General features: G+C 35.0%; 1 protein-coding gene across 2 annotated transcripts in view; it reads left to right on the forward strand.

The window, feature by feature from the left end:
* Nucleotides 1-25,589, forward strand: part of LOC138698161 (alpha-tocopherol transfer protein-like) — a 34,970-nt gene that overhangs the window by 219 nt on the left and 9,162 nt on the right. For both annotated transcript variants that reach the window (XM_069823912.1, XM_069823911.1), the window contains exons 2-3: nt 3,644-3,800; nt 13,240-13,492. In XM_069823912.1, coding sequence (XP_069680013.1) covers nt 3,644-3,800; nt 13,240-13,492 — 410 coding nt within the window. The remainder of the gene's footprint in view (nt 1-3,643; nt 3,801-13,239; nt 13,493-25,589) is intronic.

The raw sequence follows: 25,589 nt of genomic DNA on the forward strand, positions 1-25,589 counted from the left end.
CTCAATAAGTGGGTTATACTTTCCACAGTTACAAAGTAGAGATTGCAATACTTATAACGCAAATTGTTTGATCTTCTTCCTTCATTTGCTGTCGCAAGAGTCAGGAAGTTCGATAAAATATATATATATATTTTTTTTAACTTGGTTGCTATATCAAACAGTTCATCATCGTCGTCGTCATCATCATCATCATCATCATCATCATCATCATCATCATCATCGTCCTAACAAGTATTGGACCAAATGGCCCGTTACGGTCTCAAGCCATCTTTCCAAAAGTCTTCCTAGTGTTTTCTTCCCTCTTGGACTGTAGGTAGAAATGTGAAAGAGTTAAACAGAGATAAATATGTTTCTGCGCATTTGGAGACTGTTGGACCAGTTGCTATTTTGTCTTTTCGCCCATTTGGAAGTGTAATGCATTATTTTGCTTCCTTTTGCTTTCTTAGAGATGTTTATTTACAAATTAAAATAATTAGCTACAAATAAAATATAAATGTTTAAATTCAACGTATTGAAGAAAATAAAAAAGAATAATTTAATTCTTATTTTATAAATGTAGAACATTTATATAAGTCAAGCGACAGTTTCGTAGCTATCACGCAAATCTCTACAGACAAGAGAACTAACATTGTCCTCATATCGAAACCTACCCTGAAATTTTGCTAATATTTTCTATGTTCTATAAAGAGTTCCAGGAGTCCGAAAACATCAACATATTAGCCATGGAGGTGGGGAAACGGATCGGAGTAGACGTAAATTTGATCGATATAGATAGGAGCCTTAGGACTGGTAGATGCGACGTTGGTAATATGAGTATGAGTCCATCAAAAACAGCATGTTTGACAATTCTCCAATCACTTCAGTGGAAGTAAAACGATCTTTTTCCGTGATAAAAAATGTTTTCTCTCGCAAGCGGCTGACTGTGAGAATTGAGAAGAAGAGTAAATGCTGAAATGTGATATAGAGGTTATTAAGTTGCTATTTTCGTTATATACTTTTTAGTTCATAATTTTAAATCTTATTTTCATTCCTTTATTGCCCGTTTTCTGAATTTTTAAGTGCCGACCTGCCTGTCTACTTTAACTAAAATCAATACCTGAACTTCCGGGTTTGAGGTGCCAGTAATGTTTTAAAGACAACGTTATACAGTAGATAGTTCCATACGTATTGCACTATAGATATCGACTACATAACATTTCACGTGTTCCGATTTTCCAACTCCGCTACTCTATCAGTCAATTGATACTAGGGCACACCTCTTAGCTTCACTTGTTTTTTCTATTTCTACTCAGTTCTTCTAGAGTCCTCCAAGTTTTCTTTTTCCTAAAGAAATAGTTTGAGGACCGACTACTAAATTAAATAGAGAGTAATTTCTTTGTCCTAATGAGATTTTTAGAAAAGAATTCCAAAGTGAGCTGCAAAACATAGTTCAATTGCATTTCTTAACAATATTATATTTCATCTGAATACTGTACCATCATTTCCCATAACTATGGTCCTGAAACACAACTATGGTCCATTCAAATTTTGTACTCCATAACGTATTACCTCGTTTATCTATATTTTTGCTGTACTGTAGTTTGAAGTCAAGTCACTGCAGCTATCTACGAACGGTCTATGTTACTTCTACAATGTTCTTTGAATAGTTGTATCGTGGACCATAGTTGTGTTCCAGGACCATAGTTATGGGAAATGTCGGTATACTGAAAGTACAAGTTTGAACAGCTTTTTCAGCTTCTTAGTTAGACATATAGAAGAAGTTTAATCTATATAAAAATGATTTGAGTCAATATATTACAATACATCTTCCATACTTACTTACTTAGGCCTACTTACTTACTTACTTCTGGCTTTTAAGAAATCCGGAGGTTTATTGCCGCCCTCACATAAGCCCGCCATCGGTCCCTATGCTGAGCAAGATTCATCTAGTCGTCAAACACATTTTCCGTAACATAAAACATTAAAGGAATTAGATAATAAAGTAGATTCTATGAAATTCAAAGGGTTATATGCTTAGTTTCTGAGTAATACCAACAAATATTTAGTTATTTTCACTTCTTGCATCCTAAACTTCATATTTTCAATAAATGTATAAGCGCTGAATGAATCGGCACCACCATACATTCAGATAAATTTGAATGAACTTCAATGAAATCAATTTATTAGGAAAAGAATTAAATCCTCAGAATAAATGTGGAAGATTTTTTTAGAAAAGTGATACCTCAAACTTCGAAATTATTATACTCCCAAGTTGTTTTTATTGGCAGCATTGAATGTGTGTGAGAGTGTTTTTCTTTTGACATTAAAATTAATGAAATCGAAAACAAGAAATAATACAGTATTAATAACTCCTGTCCGCCGAGTTACCTCTGTGGTAGCGTGTCTGCCTGCAGACCAGCCGTCCCGGGTTCAATCCCCGGCGTGGTCAGAAATTTTCATGTAAAATTTCTACCTCGGAACTAGAAGAGATGACAGTCCACAACTCCTAATTACTAGATTGTGCACCAATATGCTTGAGTTCTGTCATTAGAAAATGAACTTCTTATTTATAAAGTCATACTAAAACCAATCTGGACATGCGGCATCCAACTATGGGGAACTGCTAGCAACTCAAACATTGAAATACTGCAGAGGTATCAGTCTAAAACTTTACGTTCCATTGTCACTGCACCATGGTATGTCCGTAATGATGTCATTCATCGTGACCTCAACATTTCAACTATGAAAGAAGAAATCTCTAAATTCAGTAAAAAAATACCTGCACCGATTAGATCAACATCCCAATCATGATGCATTAAATTTGCTGGATAAAAATCAAACGGGGACGTTAAGCCTGGCCGCCCCCTTGGTGCTATTTGACAGGAGTAGGCTACGTGTCGGCACCGGGTTTCCCCTTCTCCCTTCCTCCTCCTACTCATCATTATCATCATCATGACTCATTCCATACACGACACTTTCATATAGGCCTACTCTCACCCTAGAACAAGACATAACACTCCACAAATACACATCATGTACAGCGTGGCCTGCCGAAGTGGTGTGCAACTAGAAAATGGGTCACAGTCCTACAATCTATCCGCAATATGTGAAATATGAATCACGTAAAGAGAAGTGGGTAGGCATTGGATACATACGTACATACATACATACATACATGCATGCATGCATACATATTAACTCCGTTCTATAACCATGCATGTCACTTTCTGTAATGGATTGAAAATTGACTCTCAACTGTTTGTCTTAAGAAAAGTGTCAATCGTCACTGCAATGACAGTCTCATATTACAGTAGTTGTTTTATTTAATTATAAAGGCATTTTTGAAATATTATGTCATTGTATTTCTAATCATTTGAACAAATCTCAACCACATACACTGTGAACACGCTAGTTTAAAAAGAAAAACTGTGTAATGTTATTAACTAAAATTTGTTTGTTTTACTTATTAATTTTGTAAATTTATTCCGCGGCCCGAAACTTCAATACATGAAGATTGCTCCTCAAGCTAGAAAAACGTTGGGCCGCACTGCATACACACCCACACATACATACATGTACATAATTATTCTTATGGGTAATACAGCTGTGTAGCAGCAATACATTCTATTAAATTCTGTATTTATATTTTATTTCCAACCTACAGATGAACATCTGTACTTGTTCCTGAACTCCTGCGATTATCAATTGACAAAGTGTAAGGAAACAATGGAAAATTACTACACAATACGAACACATTCACCCGATATATTTTGCAAGAGAGATCCATCCTCACCCCTGATCCAAGTTGTTCTGAATATATGGTAAGTAAATCACAATTACGAACTTCGGATAATAAAAATATGTTGAGTTACTGGAAAAACATGTCATTATCACAGCGGACCGAATTCAAATTTTGGCGATGGCTGAGTTTTATTTAAAGTGTACAAAATCAATGTTGTCAATTTGTTTTCCATCTCGCGAATCCTCTCACTAAAATTTCCTTTCCACTACCACTACATGTGTTTATGTGACGTCGAATCGATCATCCGCCATTGCAGGTGTTTCTCGTAGTTTCTTTAAAGATTTGTAGGTGACAGTGGTGGATTCGATACGAATAATAAATTCAGACCTACATTGATGGCACCGAGACTCCACAGAATCGCATCCCTGACTGCAATATCACGACTCAGGTACATCTGTGAGATACGGCAGACCACCTTCAGAGATATGGTATGCGAATTTGATGGCTATAGAATAATATGGCAACACAATCGGTACGCAACCCATTTCATTACCAGTGCACAAAACGCCTATTAGGGATGAAGAGACCCGTGTTCCCCCTGGTAATTATATAATAACTCTACTTCCAATATTTCGTTGCTATATCTTCCGAAATTCACTGCCTTTTCGTGAAACTTTGGCCCAAAAATTCTATGCGCACCAATCATGAAGGAAACTCTGATTTTCACATTGTGTAAGGGATCGTCTTGTGACTAATATGTAGATCTTTGTATAAACATTTTGTTGCGTAGTATACCATATATTCCATTGGGTTTTGACTAACGATAAAGACACTGCCCACCTATTGATATACCCGTCTGAAAGTAATGAGCGCACCTTATATCCTCATTTATTATTAGGCTATTCATTAATTTTTTTGGCGGTTTTTGAGGTTTCCTTTGGAGCGATAACTTAGTTATACGATATAAGAATCTGTTACTTTATCTTGTACCATCTTAAAGAAGCCAAACAAGCATGCTTAATATTGCTTTCTCTTTTTTGGTACATGTTGCTGGATAGTTTCTATCATTTATTATTTTTTGTGCGAGATCGTGCGTATTTGCTTGGTTTCCGCACAAAACCAATCCGCGGAAAGTCTAAAATTCCACATTCAGTATTTCCAACCTAACACACATAACAATTTCCCTCTTCTTACCGCTTAAGTGATATATTGATTTTAGTGCTTTAGGCTTTTAACATATTATTTTTAGAGACGTTCAATATAGTAATAATTATAAATTGGAAACTTACCACTGCAATTTCACCAAAATTGCATTCTTAATTATTGTTTTTAAATATTTGCAAAAATTAAGTAAACTATACAACTCCACTAAAGTTACTGCATTCGTTATGCAAGTAACCTTAAGGAAGCCGTGAAAAAATCAACAAGATTCCATTTAAGTTCGCATTTATAGACTGGGGGGAAAAAAAGACAGACGTATATCACGGCCTGCTGGAGTATAGTAAACACAGAAAACATTTTAAAGCAACAATGTTGAAGACAGATATTTTTGTTTTGCAAATTTGCCGTCATTGAACAGAAACCAAGATGGAGATTTTATTGCAACTAATTAGAAATTCCTCTTTCAGGTATGTAATAAACGATCTTCGCACAAAATAATGTACGATACACGAACGGTATGTTTTCTTTCAATTCTCGGAAATTAAAAAAGCTCAACTACGTTTCGCTTTTTCAAACTTTTCCTCGAACATGAAAACTTCAACATACCGCTCTTGTAACGCATATTACTATTCTGACACTCAGATAATATAAATAATTTTGTTTTGCTCTTGACAAGTCAAACAAACACACTTCTTCATAACAGGCTGCATGAGCATAATAACAAGTTCTGTATGAAATTGTGTTACAATCGTATACCAATCAGGTATAGGCTAGTACCAGGTGATCTGTAGCTTAACATCCTGTGGTTCCTGTGATGGCTGAGTAGTCAGACTTTCAGTCTGTCACGCAGGCGGTCCGCTTTCAATTCTCGGTCACTCCTGAGATTTTTAGATTTCTCATTTGAAAATACATAGTGACACTTGTGGTGGACAATGTCGCAGTTGAGGGTTTTCTCGGGATTCTACCGTTTCTCCCATCTTAGATATCTACATCTTTCCGTCAACATTTCTCTATTTCGTTATCGTTCCATAGCATTCCTCGAACGCCGACTGGCGACCTAGTGGACTGACCTAGGGACGACTTGGTTTGTCTGCTCGAAACCTAGGTATGCAGCGAACCTTAATAAGTGGGCTTGGGAATGCGCTAGTTTGACGATTAGCGCAATATATCGTGAAAGATCGCAGTACTTGGTCGTAGTGCTCCCTCCAGAAATCCCATTCCATATAACATCCTGTTTCATTATCTCACTTCTATAATAATTATAATTAGACTTCGAAGTTCAGGTCCCGGGCGTGGAGATACAGGTTAACTGATAGCGGAGTATTGGGAGCAGGTCGAGACCCCCGGTACGTTCAGGCCTGAAGGTATCATTCGTTAAAGATAGTAGATAGATAATATAACGGTAATATTATCTATCTACTTCGCTCCAATAGATGACGCAATAGTAAGCACATTCCTTTCACGGTTTATCTCCTGGTTGGAGAACAGTATTGAGGTCTCGGTCGAATACACTCGTCAGATCTGTCTTGAAATAGAATTGTTAGTGTGAAGAAGTTACATTTCTATGTACACTATAAGTTACTACACAATAGTGAAGTAAAGTAAACGATAGTGATTGTTATGAAACATTAATATGTCTATAGCAAAAGTGTAGTGGATGTGTAAATATGCCTTGAAAGTGCTGTATACCAGGATGCAGATCAAAGTATGATAGATAATAAATGCCCTCAGTACTCGTAAAACAGTATTTAATTAGGAAAAAACGAGCTACAAGAAACGATGGCAGTGAGCTTGTTATACGAAGGCAGATGCTTGCTCTACTTATTTCTCAATCAACACACTTTCCCTTTGAATCACCACCAAAATCCGGAGAAGAAGAGAGAAAAATCAGTTTGTAGGGACGAGTAAAACATTAGAAAATGGTGTGAAAAAATATTTTGAGGAATACAAACATACTATCCGTAATGCGGAAATTCGGTTCATAAAAATTTAAAATGTAACTGCACAATACAGAACTGTTAAAAATGATACAAGCTAAGATATATTCGGAATGTAATAATATCTCTAAAAATAGTCAATTTTTCATCCAAGTTTCATACAACAATATTTCCATTCCAAATTCTAGATTCAAGTGAATACTCGGTAAAGGAATTATTCTTCTTCGATGGACAAAATTCGAGTCTTTTTAGACCAAACAAAATATAGCAGCTTTCAGAGTTAGCTTAAATTATGATAAAGGAATTATGCCATATTTGCAGTGTATTTCTGATTGATGGAAATCTGTTAATGTAGAACTTCAAGCACACATTAGATATTATATATTTAATAAAAGTATGGGGTTGCTACAAAATTATTGGAATTAGGTTAAAAATAAGAAGGATTGGAAACAAAGGAATCGCCGAAAAATAAATCTAAAAAATTTAAAATTATACAAAATTTACTCTATACTATAGTTGAAAACTTTAATTTTTAATATTGTGAAATTTCTTTTATCTGACATGGGATTTAAATACAATTCTCTCGGTAAATTTCTGACGGATCATTTATAGGCTAGATTTGGACAGTACAGGCAGATGAGTAGGGGCATTGTCATATTTCTTTCACTCAAATGAGGCGCTGGGTGCAATAACACCTTAAGTTGAAAACCCACGTTTTGAAAGAAACAATGTCAAAGTTTTAGAACAATGTAGACATTTTATTAGTAGATTATACTCGCATTATTTGTTTTGTACAATATTATTTTTAGAGTGTATACATTATTGAAATCTAATATAAGTCATAATTTAAACAGAACCCATTTTTAAATATTTGTAAATAAATTATGGAAAAAGTTAAATCATTATTGCATACAAAGTCTGAAACTTCTTAAATTTGAGTACCTAGGCATTAAAACCAGTAGAAATATGTTATTTTATTAACATGCGCGAACTTTATTGAATGGATATTAAGAAATAATAGTACATTAAGGCTTTAGTTCATCAACAGTAATCTCACTAGAGGTTTTGATTTATCTAGAGAAAATCAAAACTCGAGTGGGATTTAATTGACTATTACACGATTAGAAGAAAGTATATAATGGTTAGAAGTAACAAAGTACTCCAATAAAATAAAATATTAATTGACTTACGAAAATACAACTGTCTTCAAATATATTATTGTACCATCTCAACATTACGCTAGCTGTTTTCTTATTATCAATTGTGCCAATTATAGAATCTTCAATGAACTCTGTGGACGGTTACTAGTCAAGAAGCCTTTTTTGATTCAGTTTCATTTTTATTAACATATTTGCATTCCACTTCAATCATCCGGATCCCAGTAATCAACGTCACTTGACAGATGATTTTCAATAAATCTTGGTATTAAACAATCTCTGATACATGACTATCCATAATATCATATAGCAGAAGCTATAACAAACATAACCTAAATAATATAAACGAGTGTTAGAAAAGTTTTAATTAAGGATGATGAAATAAACAAGAAACGTTTTAATTAACGATGATGAAATAAAAAATAAACATGGATAATTTTAAAAGAAACAATTTATTGAAAGCACAATTTTCAAATTTGAATGTTTAAGTAGTTGGTAGTTCAGTTGATGTTATATTGGACATGTGCGTAAAAGAAGTGAACTCGTTGATGTACATGGTGTATCCCTCAATTTAGTCAGGATTTCCGAATGGTGCTCTTCATTTATTTGTAAATGGGGTTTGAGGGAAGATGCATAGCTATTACCAGTGATCTTTATTAATTCTTGTTCTTGAATGCTAATGCGAGTCATATTTGAAAGTGCTGTGCATCGACTGGAGTGGTTTGTAATTTTCTGTTTTTTGACGTCCAGACCAGTGCAGTTTGAAATGTTGGCAAACAAAGAAACAAATGCTAGGGTAGTGATAAAAATAAACAAATGCTAGAGACGCGATAAAATTGTGCGATAAGCAGCCATGATTGGTTAAAAGACTCCTTTCGTACCGTTTTATTGGTAGTAAAAATGCAATAGTCAAAATAATGCACAATAAGAACTTCAGCCGTTAAGCCCTTACATTTTTTATGGAAATATGCTGTACAAACAAAATGACATTTGTTTTAAATTTTTAACAAGAGAAATAGAACATGTGTTAAGAAAATCAGTTCTGAAACTACATATGCTACAGATGAGAACTCCTCCACTACAGTGTCATATATTTCTATTCATGTTCAGGATCATTTGTTTCAACATCAGGATGATTTACATCCAAAACTGGTTCAGAATTAAAAATATTTTGAAAAGAACATGCATTTTCAGGTTTGAAGAATTTTAATGATGATAATGATGATAATCTTTGATAATCTTAAGCCAGGACGAGGGGGATATTTTAGATTAAACTCTTCCTTTGCTGGTATATTATGTCCTACTGAAAAAGTGAATGATTGGAAAACGGTATTTTAAGTACACGACACTGCCAAAGACCGTAATGTATTAAACATGAGTGTAACATATTTTTGTACTGCGAGTTTTGAACCTCTTGACTTAGGACAGCACTTCGCATAATGAACTCTCCTGCCATTTAGAGTTAACGAAATGAAATTAAACTTTTACAATCCATAGAAAAGACATATAATTTTATGAAAATGCCATCGCCGGGAAACGACTTACGTAGAATTAAGCTGTTATTGCACTCAGAGCCCCAAATATTGCAATCTGGAAAGAATATTAAATTATTGACTTTCCATCAATTAAATAGGCAACACGCTGTATTTTCAATATCAGAGATTTCGGATATTGTGATAAAGAAATAGATGCCGAAGACAGAGAAGATATGAACTCCGGGTCAAAAAGTAAGTTTTCCGATGTACAGTCAAATCTGGATATAATGAACTCGGTTATAGTGAATATTCGGCTATAGTGAACCTAAATCGTTGGTCCCGACCTGCATACATTAAGAAGTCCATTAATATTTTCTTTTATAGTGAACCCCGGCTTCGGTTATAGCGAACCTTGAAAATTGAAGTTACAAGAGTTGTTTCCCTGACAAATTCTTATTTGAAGTCAGATCTTCCTGTATAAAATTGAAAGAATGGGTTTAGAACAACATTCTACGTTTCTTACTCCTTTAGTGAAAGGACAAAGGTAGGATTAGCGATTCCTAGAGAATGAGCTTTGCTGTAAATCCAGACAATACGTGACGACCTTGCCTCACTCTACCATCGAAGGGTTGCCATTCTGTTCTCAGATACACTACTCTACTGTTATTTCTAATCCTTCACCGTCAAAGTGTTGTCTTTTGTTCTCAAAAACATTTCCATTATGACGGATAGAATCGAAACAACGGAAAATGAAATTCCCTTCTTTTATTTAAAGGAGACGGACGTTATGCCCAGAGCATAAATGAAGGTAAGATTCCGATGGGTTTCAAACTCCATCAAACCCCTCCCAGTTTCCATTAAGTGACCCGGGAAATTCCAAGGCTTAGTGTGCAGTCACATCGTAACAGTGTTTATCATTTCTGCCTGATCAGTCTGTTTCTAGTGTTCGAACAGTGAATGCATTGCATAAAAATGTCGAAGCGTAAAGTGTTTACTTTGGAAGATAAGGCGTATATAAGTGATACTGAATGTGGTCTTTTGCAAGCGGACGTGGGTCGACAGCATAGTTTAAGTAAATCAACTTTGAGTAACAGTATACAGTATTCAAAAATGAAACATTTTAATTACTATAAAATATTCTATTTTCTTGTTCACAATTTCATTCGTTCCTGTCATTTAAGATTAGGGGAGAGTCACTTCGGAATTAGTGAACTTCGGATAAAGTGAACGAAATATGCAAGTCCGCAGAGGTTCACTATATCCAGAATTGACTGTACTTTCATAATGTCAAGCGGTTGAAATTAGTGTATGTAGCTGCATGTGTAAGCAAATAAGTGAATTACAAATTATAGTTATCGTAAAACTAAACATTGTCTTGTAAATTAACTTGAAGTAGAAACCGAAACTCAAGAAGGTAATCATTATTTACGAAGGTATATAGAGAGCATCTCAGATGGCCAAAGATTTTATTTCGTCACTGTCTTTAAATACATACTATCTTTTCAATTTCTCATTTCCAAAATTCATGAAAAAAGGAACGTATTACGAATCGAAGCTCATTCATTATCTCAGTGGGGTTAGAATTTTGTGCAATTAAAAATATTTTCTGTAAGTGTGATGTTTGTTGTGCAAGCAAACTTCTTGTGAAAATAAATGTAAAATTTGCGACAAATATTATTTGAACTAAACCTCTACAAAAATGAATTTCCAGTGAAAGTGCAGGAAAGAAGATGAGGAAATTACATACTTACAATTAGAAAGGGATGCAGATAATTTCTAAATAATGTCCATTTGTAATTTTTAAAATAATTAGATTAGGGAAAATTATTTCCAATTTAGAATGTATTCATTGAATAAAACCACTATCATATGCTAGACGGAATAACATACAATACATCCCAATATTTTAAGTAACAAAAAAGTTGAATTAAGAAATAATTAAGAGTTTTCATAGTTTTTATTATTTTAATGTTTATTAATTTGCATGTGTTTGAGTGACAATTTGTTTCTTGACGTATTGTATCGCGAGCTGACATCAATCTCAGTCGGCTGTGTATTGTGACGTCACCAATAAACCCTTCAGTCCTGATACATAGACGGGGCCTCACGCAGGTGGGAAAAAAGTCTAGGGCTTGTTTACTTTTACTATTTGTCGGATCTATCCATCACTCTGTCTGTTTATACTTTGTTCCATAATGTCTAACAGGAGACATAAACATTGCCGGCAGAGGAGGAGAGATGTATAGTTGCTATTGAACCAATGGCAGAGGTCTCATTCCACGCTTGTCTTGAAGATGGGTGCTCTAAACCGGTCTACCCTCGCCCAACTTTAAGACAAGCTTGGACTGAGACCTATGCCATTGTTTGAATAGTATTATACTCCTCTCCTCCGATGTCGACAATGTTTAATTCTCCTGTCAAACATTATGGGACGAAGAATAGGTCCGATCTAAGGTTTAGTATGTACTACTGAAACTGAGACAACGCAGTCATTGCGATGTCGAAAACGAAATTGAATTGGAACAAATTATTAAATATACATAATAAATGTCATCTAAAAAAGCTTTACAATTAGAAATAAGTACATTTTATTTGAAAAGGCAAAACACGTCACAATTATTGCATCCTTAAGTATGAACCAAAATTTTTTATAATGAAATGATTTTGAAGTACCGGTAACCATTATAAAAATATGAAACATATAAATTGAAATAAGAAATATGAGATACTTGGAATAGGTAATTTAAATTAGTATTAATATATTATATTTAACATAGGCTACTGTATGTTCTAATAAGTATTTTCTAAATTTGTGATAGGCTACGAGTAATTCAATTTCATTATTTGATTATCAATTTACTCTAGTTTGTTATCAAGTTAACTTGCTAAACTTTCATTCTGACATCTTACTAATATACATTTTTCTTAAATATTACATTTGAGTTAATTTCATTTTAATCATAATATTATCTTCGTTTTTTGGTAATGATTTATTAACTCTAAGCTAATCAATGCTCAGTTCTTGCTACGAACACGAGTTTTACTCATACGGGGGTTAGATTTATATTAAATAGAACATATTTTATAAATGTTTTATCTAAATATTGATCTAAACATTATTTCTTTTGTAGTAACCTTAATATTTTCAGACAAGTGTATTTCGGTGATCTATATTTTATAATTATTGTATTTATGTCTCTTCTTGACTTTATATTGTAATTTATATACAACTACAAAATATGTGTTCTGATAATCTAATAATAAAGTATTATTATTGTTGTAATAAAAACTGTTGCAAAGTATCTTTGTAAATAGTATTACCCTATATAGGCCTACCTGTTTATAGTTCTAAGAAAAATATTATGTTTCTTGACCCGAGAGATGATAATACAATGCGAACATTAAATTTTTTGCAACAGCTCCATTGAACTGATATGATATGTATATGACGTAGAGAACTACGTTGTCAGCTGTTTTGTAAGTGCTGTGTTATTCTGTGTGTACTTAACTTCAGAGTAAATGTGCTTCAACTTCGAAGCCTTAATAATATAACGCTGCAACTTTATTATTGAATTTATGAATACAAATTTTATGACATGTTAAATGAAATCTGTAGTTTTTTCATATTTGAAAGTACGACTAGAATTGAAAAAAATAACTCGATAACTTTCTGTGACTCATGCTGAGGTTTAATGATAGAATCGCAGGTCATAAACCGTTTTCCAATATATTCTGTCTGCACATTGTATAGTAACATACTTGTAATAAATACGAATATTTCACTGCAGCAATATGGTTCCAATTAACTGGACTTCACCTGAAGGATACAAAGTAGTACTCTTTCGACTGGTAGATTTTGATGCATCAAAGTTCCACTTCGTAGAAGCTCTCAAAATGATGTTCATGTTCCTTGACATGTATCTAGCAGAAGATGGATTACGTCCTGGCTACATTGCAGTATTCGACATGAAAGGTGCAACCTTAGGTCACCTTGCTAGAGCAAGCATATCTGCTGTTAAGACATTTATGAATTATATTCAGGTATTTAAAAATACTTACATTAATATTAATAAATAAGTACGACACACTAGAGAGTTGTTAAAAATACTGAACCATTTCTGGAATTTAATACTCAGGAACAAAAGCTGTGTTACTGAAATAGCAAATTGTGGCAAAATAAGGGCCACTGGAGTGGGGTAAAGAGCGGAGATCGTACTCCAGCGACGTCATCCCGTTCTGTTCTTCATTTCGTTCTAGCTACAGCACGCGTTCAAACCTTACCTCCCCTAATATCCCTTTCCTACCTGCAGTCTTATGCTAGACGTCATAGGGGAGTACAAATATAACAGAGTGCATCACTCGATCTCATGCCAAAGAGTAAAAAGCATTTAAGTCATCAATACCAGACAGCGGATTTTCGGTCTTGATACTGAACTTTAGTTGTCCGTCAGTTGCAGGGAAAGCATTGAACCCATCGATACACTTCCTCCATATGCCAAGGGACGTAACGTCCTGTCGCTGTGTAGGGACCGAAAATTCACTCTCTGATCGTCACAATATTCTCAGCTAGTTCAATTTATATTTTTATATTAAATAATAAAATAAAAAATTGCCTCAGAAATAATATCAGTGTTCTGCAGTATGTACAGACATAAACAGTTTTTTTTTTTCGTGAACCTTAACAAATCTAGGCTAAGGATTCGACTGATAGACAATAATTTATATTCAGTTATAAGGATTGCAACTGTTAACGTAATACTGCCAGATATAGAGTATGTTATATAAAAAGTGAAGTGTAAAATGTTTGCAGCAGACCCTTGAAGTGAGAAAAATGAATTCTTGTAATTTAAGAAAATGTGTTTCGACATTATACAGATTGCAATTGCAGCAAATAAGCAATGAATTAAAAACTTATAAGCAACTACCATTTTTTATTTTCAATTTGTATGTGTATTTGTGGACGTGAATATGTTAGGAGAAAATCCACAAACGATTAGGAAAATACGGGAATTTTACTTGAAGCAAGTAAGGAGATAGACGTGGAATTAAACCTCCCCGTCAAAAAAAAGTATGATGATATATCGTGACCAGAACATAGTACGAAATGGAAATATAAAAATTGGAAATGCATCCTTTGCAAAGATGGAACAATTCAAGTATCTTGCAGCAACAATAAGTAATATAAATGATACTCGAAAGGAAATTAAATGCAGAATGAATAATGTCTGTTATAATATTGAGAAGCTTTTATCATCCAGTCTGCTCTTCAAAAAGCTGGAAGTTAGAATTTATGAAACAGTTATATTACCGGTTGTTCCGTATGATTGTGAAATTTGGAATCTGACTTTGAGTGAGGAACGGAGGTTGTATGAAAGGATCTTCCTGTCAAGATATAATGAACATATTAAAGCTATAACCAAACCCTACATCACATCAAATTATGCAGATCACATTATCAACAATATCTTGTATGAAAGGATCTTCCTGTCAAGGTATAATGAACATATTAAAGCTATAACCAAGCCCTACATCACATCAAATTATGCAGATCACATTATCACCAATAATCATGACTACAATAATATAGAAACGGATATGGAAATTTTACACATCACACCAAAAAGTTCACAGTTAAACATCCTAGAACAGTACGAAATATATAAGAATACAATAGCATACCCACAATATATAATTAACACACAACTGCAGTTCGATACGCACACATTATTTGACGTCATAATACATCATAACATACAAACAGCCAACCCCCACCATAGGAGCAACACACCCCCACCCCTACCATCGACAACTGCACATCGCAGAGTCAAGATCACCAGTGGTTCAAGAGACACTGAGGACGACAACACATAGCGTCGAAACTGGCCGTCTGTCGAAGGTATATACCTTTTTTTTTTTAACAATTTTAACACTTTTGACGTATGACAAAGTAAATTTTATGTTTTTAACAAATCAGTTCTTTACACAGTCTCACTCGTCTTCGTCAGATTCAAAACGAAGTCCATGAATGTCTTTCTTCAACTCTCCAAAACTATGAAAATAGCATGTGGAGGGATCTGGGCTGTAGGGGGTTGTTGAAGCGTTTGCCAACCAAATCTCTGAATCGTATTCCTCGCGGAGTTGGCAGTATGTGGACGGGCATTATCATGAAGAAGGATAACACCGTTCGATAGCACTCCAGGGTGTTCTGACCTAATGGCACGTCTCAGTTTCTGTAAAGTTTCTTCATAACTCTGTGCATTAATTGTGGTCCCATGCTCGAGAAATTCAAGAAGCATAGGTCCAATAGAATCGAAGAAGAATGTCAACATGACTTTACCGGAACATATGTATACTGCTTTGGACTTTTTTTCGGTGGGGAAGAATCTATGTGTTTCCATTGTTGGGTCTGCCGTTTGCTCTCCGGCTCAAAATGGTGATACCATGATTCGTCCCCAGTGACAATACGGGACAGAAATGCATACTCTTCCTCGTGGCATCGTTGCAAGTGATCCAGTGATGCAGCCATTCTGTTTGTTTTTGTTCCTACGCGAAGTGATGTGGAACTCATTGCGCGCAGATTTTTCAGAAATGTAGGTGCTTCGTCGGAATGACGTGTACGGAACCGTGACTTATTCCCACCAAACGATGAAATTCTTCCACAGTGATCCGTCGATTTCCCCGTATAAGATCATCAACCCCAGAAATAACACTAGGAGTCATGGGACAATGAGCCTGTCCTAGGCGAGCATCGTCTTGCAGTTGCACGCGTCCCTCTCGGAATCTCGTGTGCCATTCCAGTACATACGAACATAACGTGCGTGTTCGCCGTGAACAGCAGCATTCGACGATGGATCTGTCATCCTCCTACTCCTTCAGTAGTCAAAAATCTCATTACACCTCGCTGTTCTGCTTTATCTGCCTCCTTTAGTGATGTTGGACGAACACACGTATCTGTAACCTCACTTCCAGCACAATAAACGAACGACTAGTATATAAGCAGAGGTTGTATCTGTGCTTACGGGAGTCACCACCAGATGTCAGTTCAGCAATCCAATTCCAGTGGTACCAACTTGTCTGCCGTGAGATATAGGCATGATGACCCTTTTTCATTTGACTGCACCTTATGTATTAGCCATAATGTCAGTATAAAATTAATGAAACTACTAATAACTGCTGCTTACTTGTCAAATGACGTCACGGGAGTTGTGAGACGGCTCTAGTCATACAAGTTTATGTGAATTTTTATGAAACAGAAATCATAGGGACTTGTTGCTTGTATCCCTTACACTATTAATTTGTTGCTTGTAGTTTTGTAACTTTCATGAAAAGAAGCCCCAGATGTGATTTAGTTACACAAAAAATTGCGACTAATGTACAAAGTTCACGAAATTATTGTACATTAAGACAAGTCTATGCTAACACTACTTATAACTATAATTTTTCATGTAATGTATACCCATAAAAAGTAACATGTTTAGGCTTGTTACCATTACGCTCTGTCAAACGAGCCGCGTTTTATCTCACAATTCTGTTTCAATGTATACGTAGGTTCCATTTCATATCCGTAGCTTGTTGAAGGATTGATTCCTTGGTAACTGGACTGGAAGAAGATACATTTTATCTTTGCACCCCAAATTCCGTGATTGGAACGCTTCACGCCATGTTAAGAAAAAAATCATTTGAAGTTGCATACATTGAACATTTTATTCTTTACCTATCGTTTATATGAGGAATATTCCTTATTTATTTATGAAGCGTTAAGTTCTCGAGATGGTTTAATATTTTTAATAATTTTACTTTGCATTTTAGATACAATAATTCTTTATTATTAAGAAAAGAAATGATAACGTGTGTAAAATAAAATAGCAACAAAATATACGGGCAATTTTACTTTTTTTCTTTCCTCTTGTACAGAGGAGGGACCCGAAGGCTTGCACTGCAGCCTGAGGCCTATTGTGCTTACCACTCCTATTCTGTGAAAGAGTGGGTAGTCGAAAGACCGCGCTTTTGTACAAGTACAGCACGCCGCACCATGAAATTAACCCGGGCTTTGTATGGATAATGGAATGTGAATTAATGATGGCGAAATGAGGTCGAGGTCCAACACCGAGTCCACACCTGTGGAGTAACGGTTAGCGCGTCTAGCCGCGAAACCAGGTGGCCCGGGTTCGATTCCTGGCCGGAACAAGTTACCTGGTTGAGGTTTTTTACGAGGTTTTCCCTCAATCCAATATGAGCAAATGCTGGGTAACTTTCGGTGTTGAACCCCGGACTAATATCACCGACATTATCACCTTCATTTCATTCAGACGCTAAATAACCTGAGCTGTTGATAAAGCGTCGTAAAATAACCTACTAAAATAAAAAAAAATCCAACACCGAAAATTACTCAGCAGTTCTGCTCCAGTCTGTTGAGGAAAAACCCCAACCAGGTAACTTGTCCCAACCAAGATTTGAACCTGGGCCCGCTCGTTTCATGGCCAGACTTAGCGGTGGACCAATTTTACATTTACTTTATCTGTTTATTTAAAAAAGCAAGATATATGAAATGTAAATTCTACATATTATACCGGGGTCACTTTTATATTTTCTACATTGTTGTGCAGTATGTCATTAATATTTCTCCAAGTGGCTGCTTGAACACTTGCAGAGTTTTAACACATCAGTATAGGCTGTTATAAAGACATTAAAGTGCGTCCATTCCTCAAATGAGGTATAGAAATTCTTATACATTCAAAAATTTTATTATAAATATTATAGTCCAGATAAATGATCTGAACATTAATTTGTCAATTTAAGCACAGAAAGTTAATCATAAACAAAAGCAAGAAAAATCTTTTGAATTCAATACTTTCTAACGTTAATAGAAAAAAAAAAAGATTTCGGCAAGTTTGGAGGGGGGCAGTGCTCCCCATGCATCCCATAACTCCGCCTGTGGTTCTATGGGATTTTGAGAATGGATTTGAGTTAGGCTACGCGTTCACGTGTATGAGGATACGCGAGTTTTGAAGTTAGTTATGTCGGATTGCGTGGGTTATACATCCGTGTTTACAGAACGTCGTAATATTTGGGGGTTTACTTGAGAAACATTGCGACTAGTTGGTTATCGTATCACATCTACCATTAAGTTCAGTAACGTTAAATTGACTTCTTGCCTAGTTTATTTCCATGATAGTGTTTCTCTTTCTTTCTCCGTCTCTGCGTTAATTATTATTATTAGTGTGCTGATATGTTGTGTGGATGTGTGTTTGATGTTTGAGTTTCATATTGTAATTCATTAATTATGTTTTATTGTGATATAGTAGCTGGGTTTAATTCAATCTGCGTTTGAATTCTGTATTAAAGTAATTCTGTGTTGGCGTGCCGCATATTGCCTTCTGCAATAGGGATTAATGTTCAGTTAAATCTGAGGTTTAATGGAACATTTTCTATGACATTTATGTATGGGTACATTTGAAGTGATTGAGATATTTGTTAGGGGATGACACTTAATTTTGATTGTATCATATAGCAGAGATAGCATGCGGGATTGACTTTAACTATTTGTTATATGCAGATTTTCAACACATATCTTTATTTGTATTTCAGATTTTCTTTGTAATCGTCCTTTTATGTTAACCTCATTATTGTTAGTTATACCTTATCTATTCATTTGTAATTTGTCTAAAGATTCACCATTCAGTCAATTATATTGTTCGTTACCGAAAATATGCATTTATTATTGTAATTATTCGATTGCCCTATGTACTTAGCTTCCACTGCGCCCACCGATCGGCTCAATGCACGTTTACGATCTCACGAGTAGTACAAAATTGGTATTTGTACATGGTAACCAGTTATAATGGTTCAAATGAATGAAAATCTAGTCATCCTTGTCACTGTCACTCGCACTCTCCAGATGAACAACACCCTGTTGAAGTTGATTTTGATTAATTGCAAGTTGTAAGTGAGACTGTAAATTTTCTTCTGTCAGACAAATAGAAAAGCTTCTCTCAACTGAAGCAGATGATGGAGGAACCATAATTGCCTTCATTGCTAGCTTATTTAGGATAGGCATGTTGGTGGAATGTTTCTGCCAGAAGAATAAGTCGGAAGTTGAAAACAAATTTTCTTCATGTACAATTACTGCATATGTTGATATTTCTTCCACTGGAACCTCAATGACAGAGAAACGTTTCAGTTCACCTGAAGTAAAAACCGAAGAAATCTTCTCAGGAACAGCTAATGTTGGATCTAAAATCTGAACTTCCTTCCAAAAATTTAGAACAGGATGACGTTCATTCATATATACTGTCAATTTTTTATACGTTGCACCTGAACTTTGAACCATCTGAAGAACTGATGATAGAAGAAGCCAGACCTTTGTTGCATCTTGATTATCAGATTCCAAAACCTGCATTTGATTGCAGAGTCCATCAGAAATTTTAGATATAGCTCTGAGTTGAAGTACAAGTTTTTTATTTTCAACCAGTCGTTTCAAGTTTGTTACAGCAGCACTACCTTCACCATCTTTCAAATCAATTGAATGTTTGACTACATTATAATTGATGCAATGATATTTTCCTGCCTTCAGCCATGTCCCCCAGCGAGTTATTACAGGAACTGAAGGTAGAATAAATGTATCTGCTTCTTTTAGGCAGTCCAGCAGTCTCTCTCTTCTGGCTGGAGTTTTCGCTAAAGCAGCTTTAACAACTGCAATGAATTCATCAGCAATTTTTAATGAAAATCTAATCTGTTCATCACAAAGATGCAATACGTGAGCCCCACAAGTAGAATGTAAAAGCTGAGTTGCAACTCCAGCCAATCATCTGCCAGCAGAAAGCATATATGGTGCAATGTCTGACATTAAAACAATACATTTGCTTCTGTGAATACCAGTAAGATCTAGTGTATCAAGTATTAAATTTACTATAACATTGGCATTCAGCAATTTTGGTTTTCACAAGACGGGGTTTTTCATTCACAACACCCATTGGAGCAACAAGTACATTCACCACCTTACGATTCTTTATATCTGTTGCTTCATCAACCACTAGATAGACAGAATTTCCCTCGCATTTAGTTTCCTAAAAGTCGTCTTCAGCACACTTTGCAAGATACCTTCTTAGGGGGTTTCATTGGGAGCCGGCTACATACATGTCGCTGTTGCTATCCACTGACGAAATCGTTGGTTAGGAAAGACATGCAATGGAATATCAGCGGAAGTGAATACTTTCACAAGATCTTTCATATTATCCTTGGAATTTTCCATACACTGCCATACTTGATGTATCGTACTGGCACGTATGCTGCTAGGACCACCAGAAATTGAACCCTGTCCATCACTCTGTTTCCGAGACCTATGCTTAAAACTTTCTACATGTTTCCGCACAATGGGTTTTTCTTTCGAAATTAATACACTCTGAATATAAGTTACACAAATTTTCCCCTATTGAGCCACAAAATTGTCTGTAGGAAATTCGCGAACCCTTTGTATCGCAGTTACAGATATTTTCGGCATGCTAGTATCAAATAGATATGAACCCTTCTGATTCAGAGTGTGAACTGGCCATACAGAGTGTAATCTGTAATGATTTAATTATTGTCCTGTTCCTCACTGAACTACAAATATAACTATACAGTAGGTAAGAATTTAAAATTTAACTTAAATTTTGAAGTTTGAAATTTCCATTGTATAAAAACTAGCTTCTCATTGTTAATGTGAGTATTTTCAATATTAATTGTTGGTCATAATTGTTAAAAATAGTGCATTGAAGCAGGCAGTTCATTTTCCAAGAATTATGCTCTATTTTAAATATTAAGCTTTTATGCTTTATTTTTCTTACTTATGCTTTATTGTGCTTCTAACTTTTGTTTCATCGAGACAGTTTGATAACCAAAATCATGTTTGGTGTAGCAACCACATGTTTAAAGTACTGTTATAGTATTTATGCTTTTTACGCTTTTGGATTGCACTATTCGTTGTATTACCATCGCATAGCATTCCTTGATCGCAATTAGCAACGCACAGAAAGGGTGGTCTAGGGATGAGTGGGATTGCCTGCTCGAAATCTCAATACTCAGTGATCCTTCGTACAGGCAGCTGGTGTAGTTGGAAATGTGCTTAGATATAGGGTAAGCGGAATAGATCCACTATTATTATTATTATTATTATTATTATTATTATTATTATTATTATTATTATTATTATTATTCGAGTAAGATTCTGATTAATTACCTCTCGACATTATATTTTATGAAATAAATTACAAATAAATCTGCAATGAATACTAAAGAGGCAATTTTTTTCGTTCCTAAGTTGTCAAAGTAAAGTAAAATAAACTACAACGCCTACCACAAGTTTAAGGACACCGCTCCATAAGTGAAGTTTCACTCTTGTCCTTACACCTACGTATATGAAACCACCTGATGCTTATACTGGGACCAAATGCCTGTGAAAAGTGAAGTGTTTACTGCAAATCCAATCCGTCTATCTTCACTGAGGAACAAAAAATGTTTTTTTTTCTGTCTCAGAAAGAAAAATATACGATTCTGAAAGTATTTTTTCTCCTGAATTCAAAATGATATCGGTTTTTCCCTATCACACAAGGTTTCCGAGAGGCAGGCGTTTACCTATAATTCCAAACACTTTAATATTTTCTACATTCTTAACTACACAATATTCAAACATTGTAACTCACCTATAAAGTAAGAAATGACGATTTTCTTCGGAATATGTATGTTAAGAACTTTTTTGTGATAAATATTACTAACGTACCTTATTAACATGTTTCGACCTATTTTCGGTCATCTTCGGAACTGGTCATTGTTGGTCTTGGCGCCTCTTGTTTTCTGTATGGGTGCGTTCGTAGTGTAGAGTCAAAGAGTGTATGTATTTTGAAATTGAGTTGTGTTGAGAATATCGTTGGGGTGTGTTTTCGTGTGTCTGTATATTTCATATTGTTCTAGTGTGTTGAGTTTCTGGCTTTTTGGTTGGATGTGCAGTATTTCCTGTTTTCTGCTACATTTCGCCTGTGGCGCATCCCTCTTGATAGTCCAACAACAATCGGCTAGCATATAGGATTTCATTTGCCTTTATACCTCTTTTCCATAGCTGAAATCTCCAGATGAAAGTATTCCCCGTGCTCATCGTTCACTGCACAAAGATTTTCCGGAATGAAATCTAGATGCGAGTGCAGAAAGTGTAATTTTAAGGACATATTACAACCCAAATATTTATAAGATATTATAAGATCGTTGACAATATTACGGTAATTTTCCGTCCTTCAATTTCCCAAAAAAACTGAGTAAATTTTTTGAATGCTTGTCAAGCAGCTTTCTCCAGTGTATTCAATAGTTCCTCAAACTTTTCTTCACGCATTAGTAATCGTATTTGTGGACCCACCAATATTTCTTATTCAATTTTTGCTTCAGTAATTTTAGAAAACTTCTGTTTTGAGCACATGAAACCAGGAGTATTGTCCATAGCTTTGACGAAATTCTTCATTATCCTAGTTTGATATGTAATGGAGATAGATAACCATTTTTAGGATTACACAATGCGTCATGTTTCACATTTTTATGTCCAGGAATGAATGGTTCGCGTTTAGGCACTATGTCAGTGACACAAAAAGAACAGTACTTTGTATAACCCAGTGCAGACAAAGAATAAGTGCAATTACCTTCAAATCACCAAAAATATGCCATTCGTACACTGCATAGTGAAACTTTTCCAATATGAATTTAAAGTTTTCGTATGTTTCTTTCAAACTAGCAGAGTGAGCCACAGGTACTGATGGGAATTTATTACCATTATGCAGAAGCACAGCTTTTAAACTAAAATGGTCTTTAAATTTAGAATGACAATTACGATACATATAGGCCTACATATCTTTGTATTCTTATGAAGAAGATTCCATCCCTTTAGCCGGGAAGCAAGCATTTCAGACTATGATTTGGATAACTGTAAATCTCGTATGTGATCGTTAAGATCTTCTTGAGACAATAAATGAGGCTCAGATGAACAGCTTGTTCAAAAGTTGTATCACTAAAGTCTGTTTCTTTTCCTACCTTACTTTCATCAGAACCTGAGTTCTCTTCATATAATGTCACATGTTCTGTATGTTTTCGTATGGGCAATTCTTCGCAATGTGGAACTGGTCTCATTGCAGATTGCAAGTTACAGTACACCACTGTATGCTTTGATTTTGACATAATCCCTTTAATGTTTGTTAAGCAGAAATAACAGTCAGAGGAATGATCTTTGGGTTCCCTCCAAATCATAGGAATAGCAAATGGCATATGACATGTGAAATCCTTCCATGCAGTGAGAAGCCTAGAACACGATAAACAACAGGTATGTGGTGGGTCCCACATACCTGTTGTTTATCGTGTTTGGTCCCCCACTTTACACCCAGAGTAATGGAGTAAGTTTCGCCTTTGGGAGTTGAGCGTCATTTTACCACATATATAACAAAAGTTGTTAAGATGATTTAAACAAACTCTAACTCTAGGCATTTTGTAACTAACGACTAATTAAAGAAATAAATATGTAAATACGTAATACACAATAATTCAGACACACAAAGCACTCACAATGACGTATTTACTGGTTCTCTGCTATCTCACAACTGGCATCGTTCTGATGAAAGCGTGCTACACTAGTTCACTTTTTTGCATGTCTGTAAATGTCTGTGGATGCGTATTCTGCAGGCGGTTGTCTGTACATGTCTTTATATGTCTGAACCTGTACAAGAGCAGCAACGGTACCATTGGTTCCATCATATTTATAATGCTCTAGGAGATTTTATTTGACAATGGACAAATTGACGAAAAAACGTTTATTTTACAAAATTGAAGTTGAAATAAAAAAATCTGTGGGTGATGGAGAAATTCCGAATACATATTTGGAAACACGATAAAAAAACTGCATTAAGTACAACTATTGGTACTCGTGAGATAAAAATCATGTTGACCAGATTTACTGTTATGAAAATTAATGAAAAGTTACATATTTTGTAGAAAAAATTAATTACTTCAGAATGGGTTGGCTTAAATCAATGAATTTTGCAATTAGATATTATCTCCAGTCATTCTTCCAAATCCCAAAAATCTGCAACTTCACGTTTACACTCACTGAATTTCGAAATATTTTAATTTTTTTAAGGATGAAATCCAACCTTTCCACACTTGTAGTAAACAAAACTACAGAGCTGATTACTAAAACATGAAGAAAATAAGCTGATTTACTAATGTTACCAACTCCTAATGGTATTATGTAAGTGACATTGGCTGACCCGGGTCCATTTGTCACGAATTTCAAGCTCAAAAAAATTTTTAGATAATGGTAATTTTTCCTAGAGAAAAAAAAAGCAATCTGGATTACAATAGCTGTACGAGCTGTCACAGATTTTTCTAAACAAAAAATAGTAATTGCACAAGAAGTCTTTCAGATAAGTCTAACTCTCTCCCAAAAGTTACTGATCTAAGTCAACCCATTCTGAAGTAATTAATTTTTTTCCTTCAAAATATGTAATTTTTCAATAACAGAAGAAAATGCTATATAATCTACAGTTTGGAAGATAGATAGAATGGGATTTCAGTAAAAACTACACTTTTCACAGACATTTGGTCCTTTTATAAACATCAGAGTGTTTCATATAAGTAGGCCTACGACATGAGTGAAACGTCATTTATGAAGGATTGTCCTTAAATTTTTGATAGGGGCTGTATGTGTTATCTTGAGGACAACCATTCTCTCTTGGTTTTCATCTTCTCTTTAACTCTAATAAAACTAGCTGGCTGCTTCGGCGTCTGTCTTTCTAGTCTTCCTCGATCACGTTTGCATTTTCTGTATAATTCCAGGCTCTCTCCAAAATCTGCTATCTTCGATTCTCACTTAATGAGGGATCCAGTCAGATCAGGGGTTAAGCCATAATTAAAATACCTATATAGATGGGAATGTTCTGCCATCTGTGGTCATAAATCCAAAATTTTACAGATTTTAATTAAATCATTGGAATACTATGTCGTCATAGAGTTTATTCTGAAGATATTAATTCTTCACAGTCCAGTCAAATAAGAAGGTATTCTATATATCAGGATTTGTGACTTGTTTCTTTCTCTGACTGGACCCCTCAAATGTGTTTTCCATAGGAAT

This window comes from Periplaneta americana, chromosome 4 (genome assembly GCF_040183065.1).
Source record: "Periplaneta americana isolate PAMFEO1 chromosome 4, P.americana_PAMFEO1_priV1, whole genome shotgun sequence".
Classification (NCBI taxonomy): Eukaryota; Metazoa; Arthropoda; class Insecta; order Blattodea; family Blattidae; genus Periplaneta; species Periplaneta americana.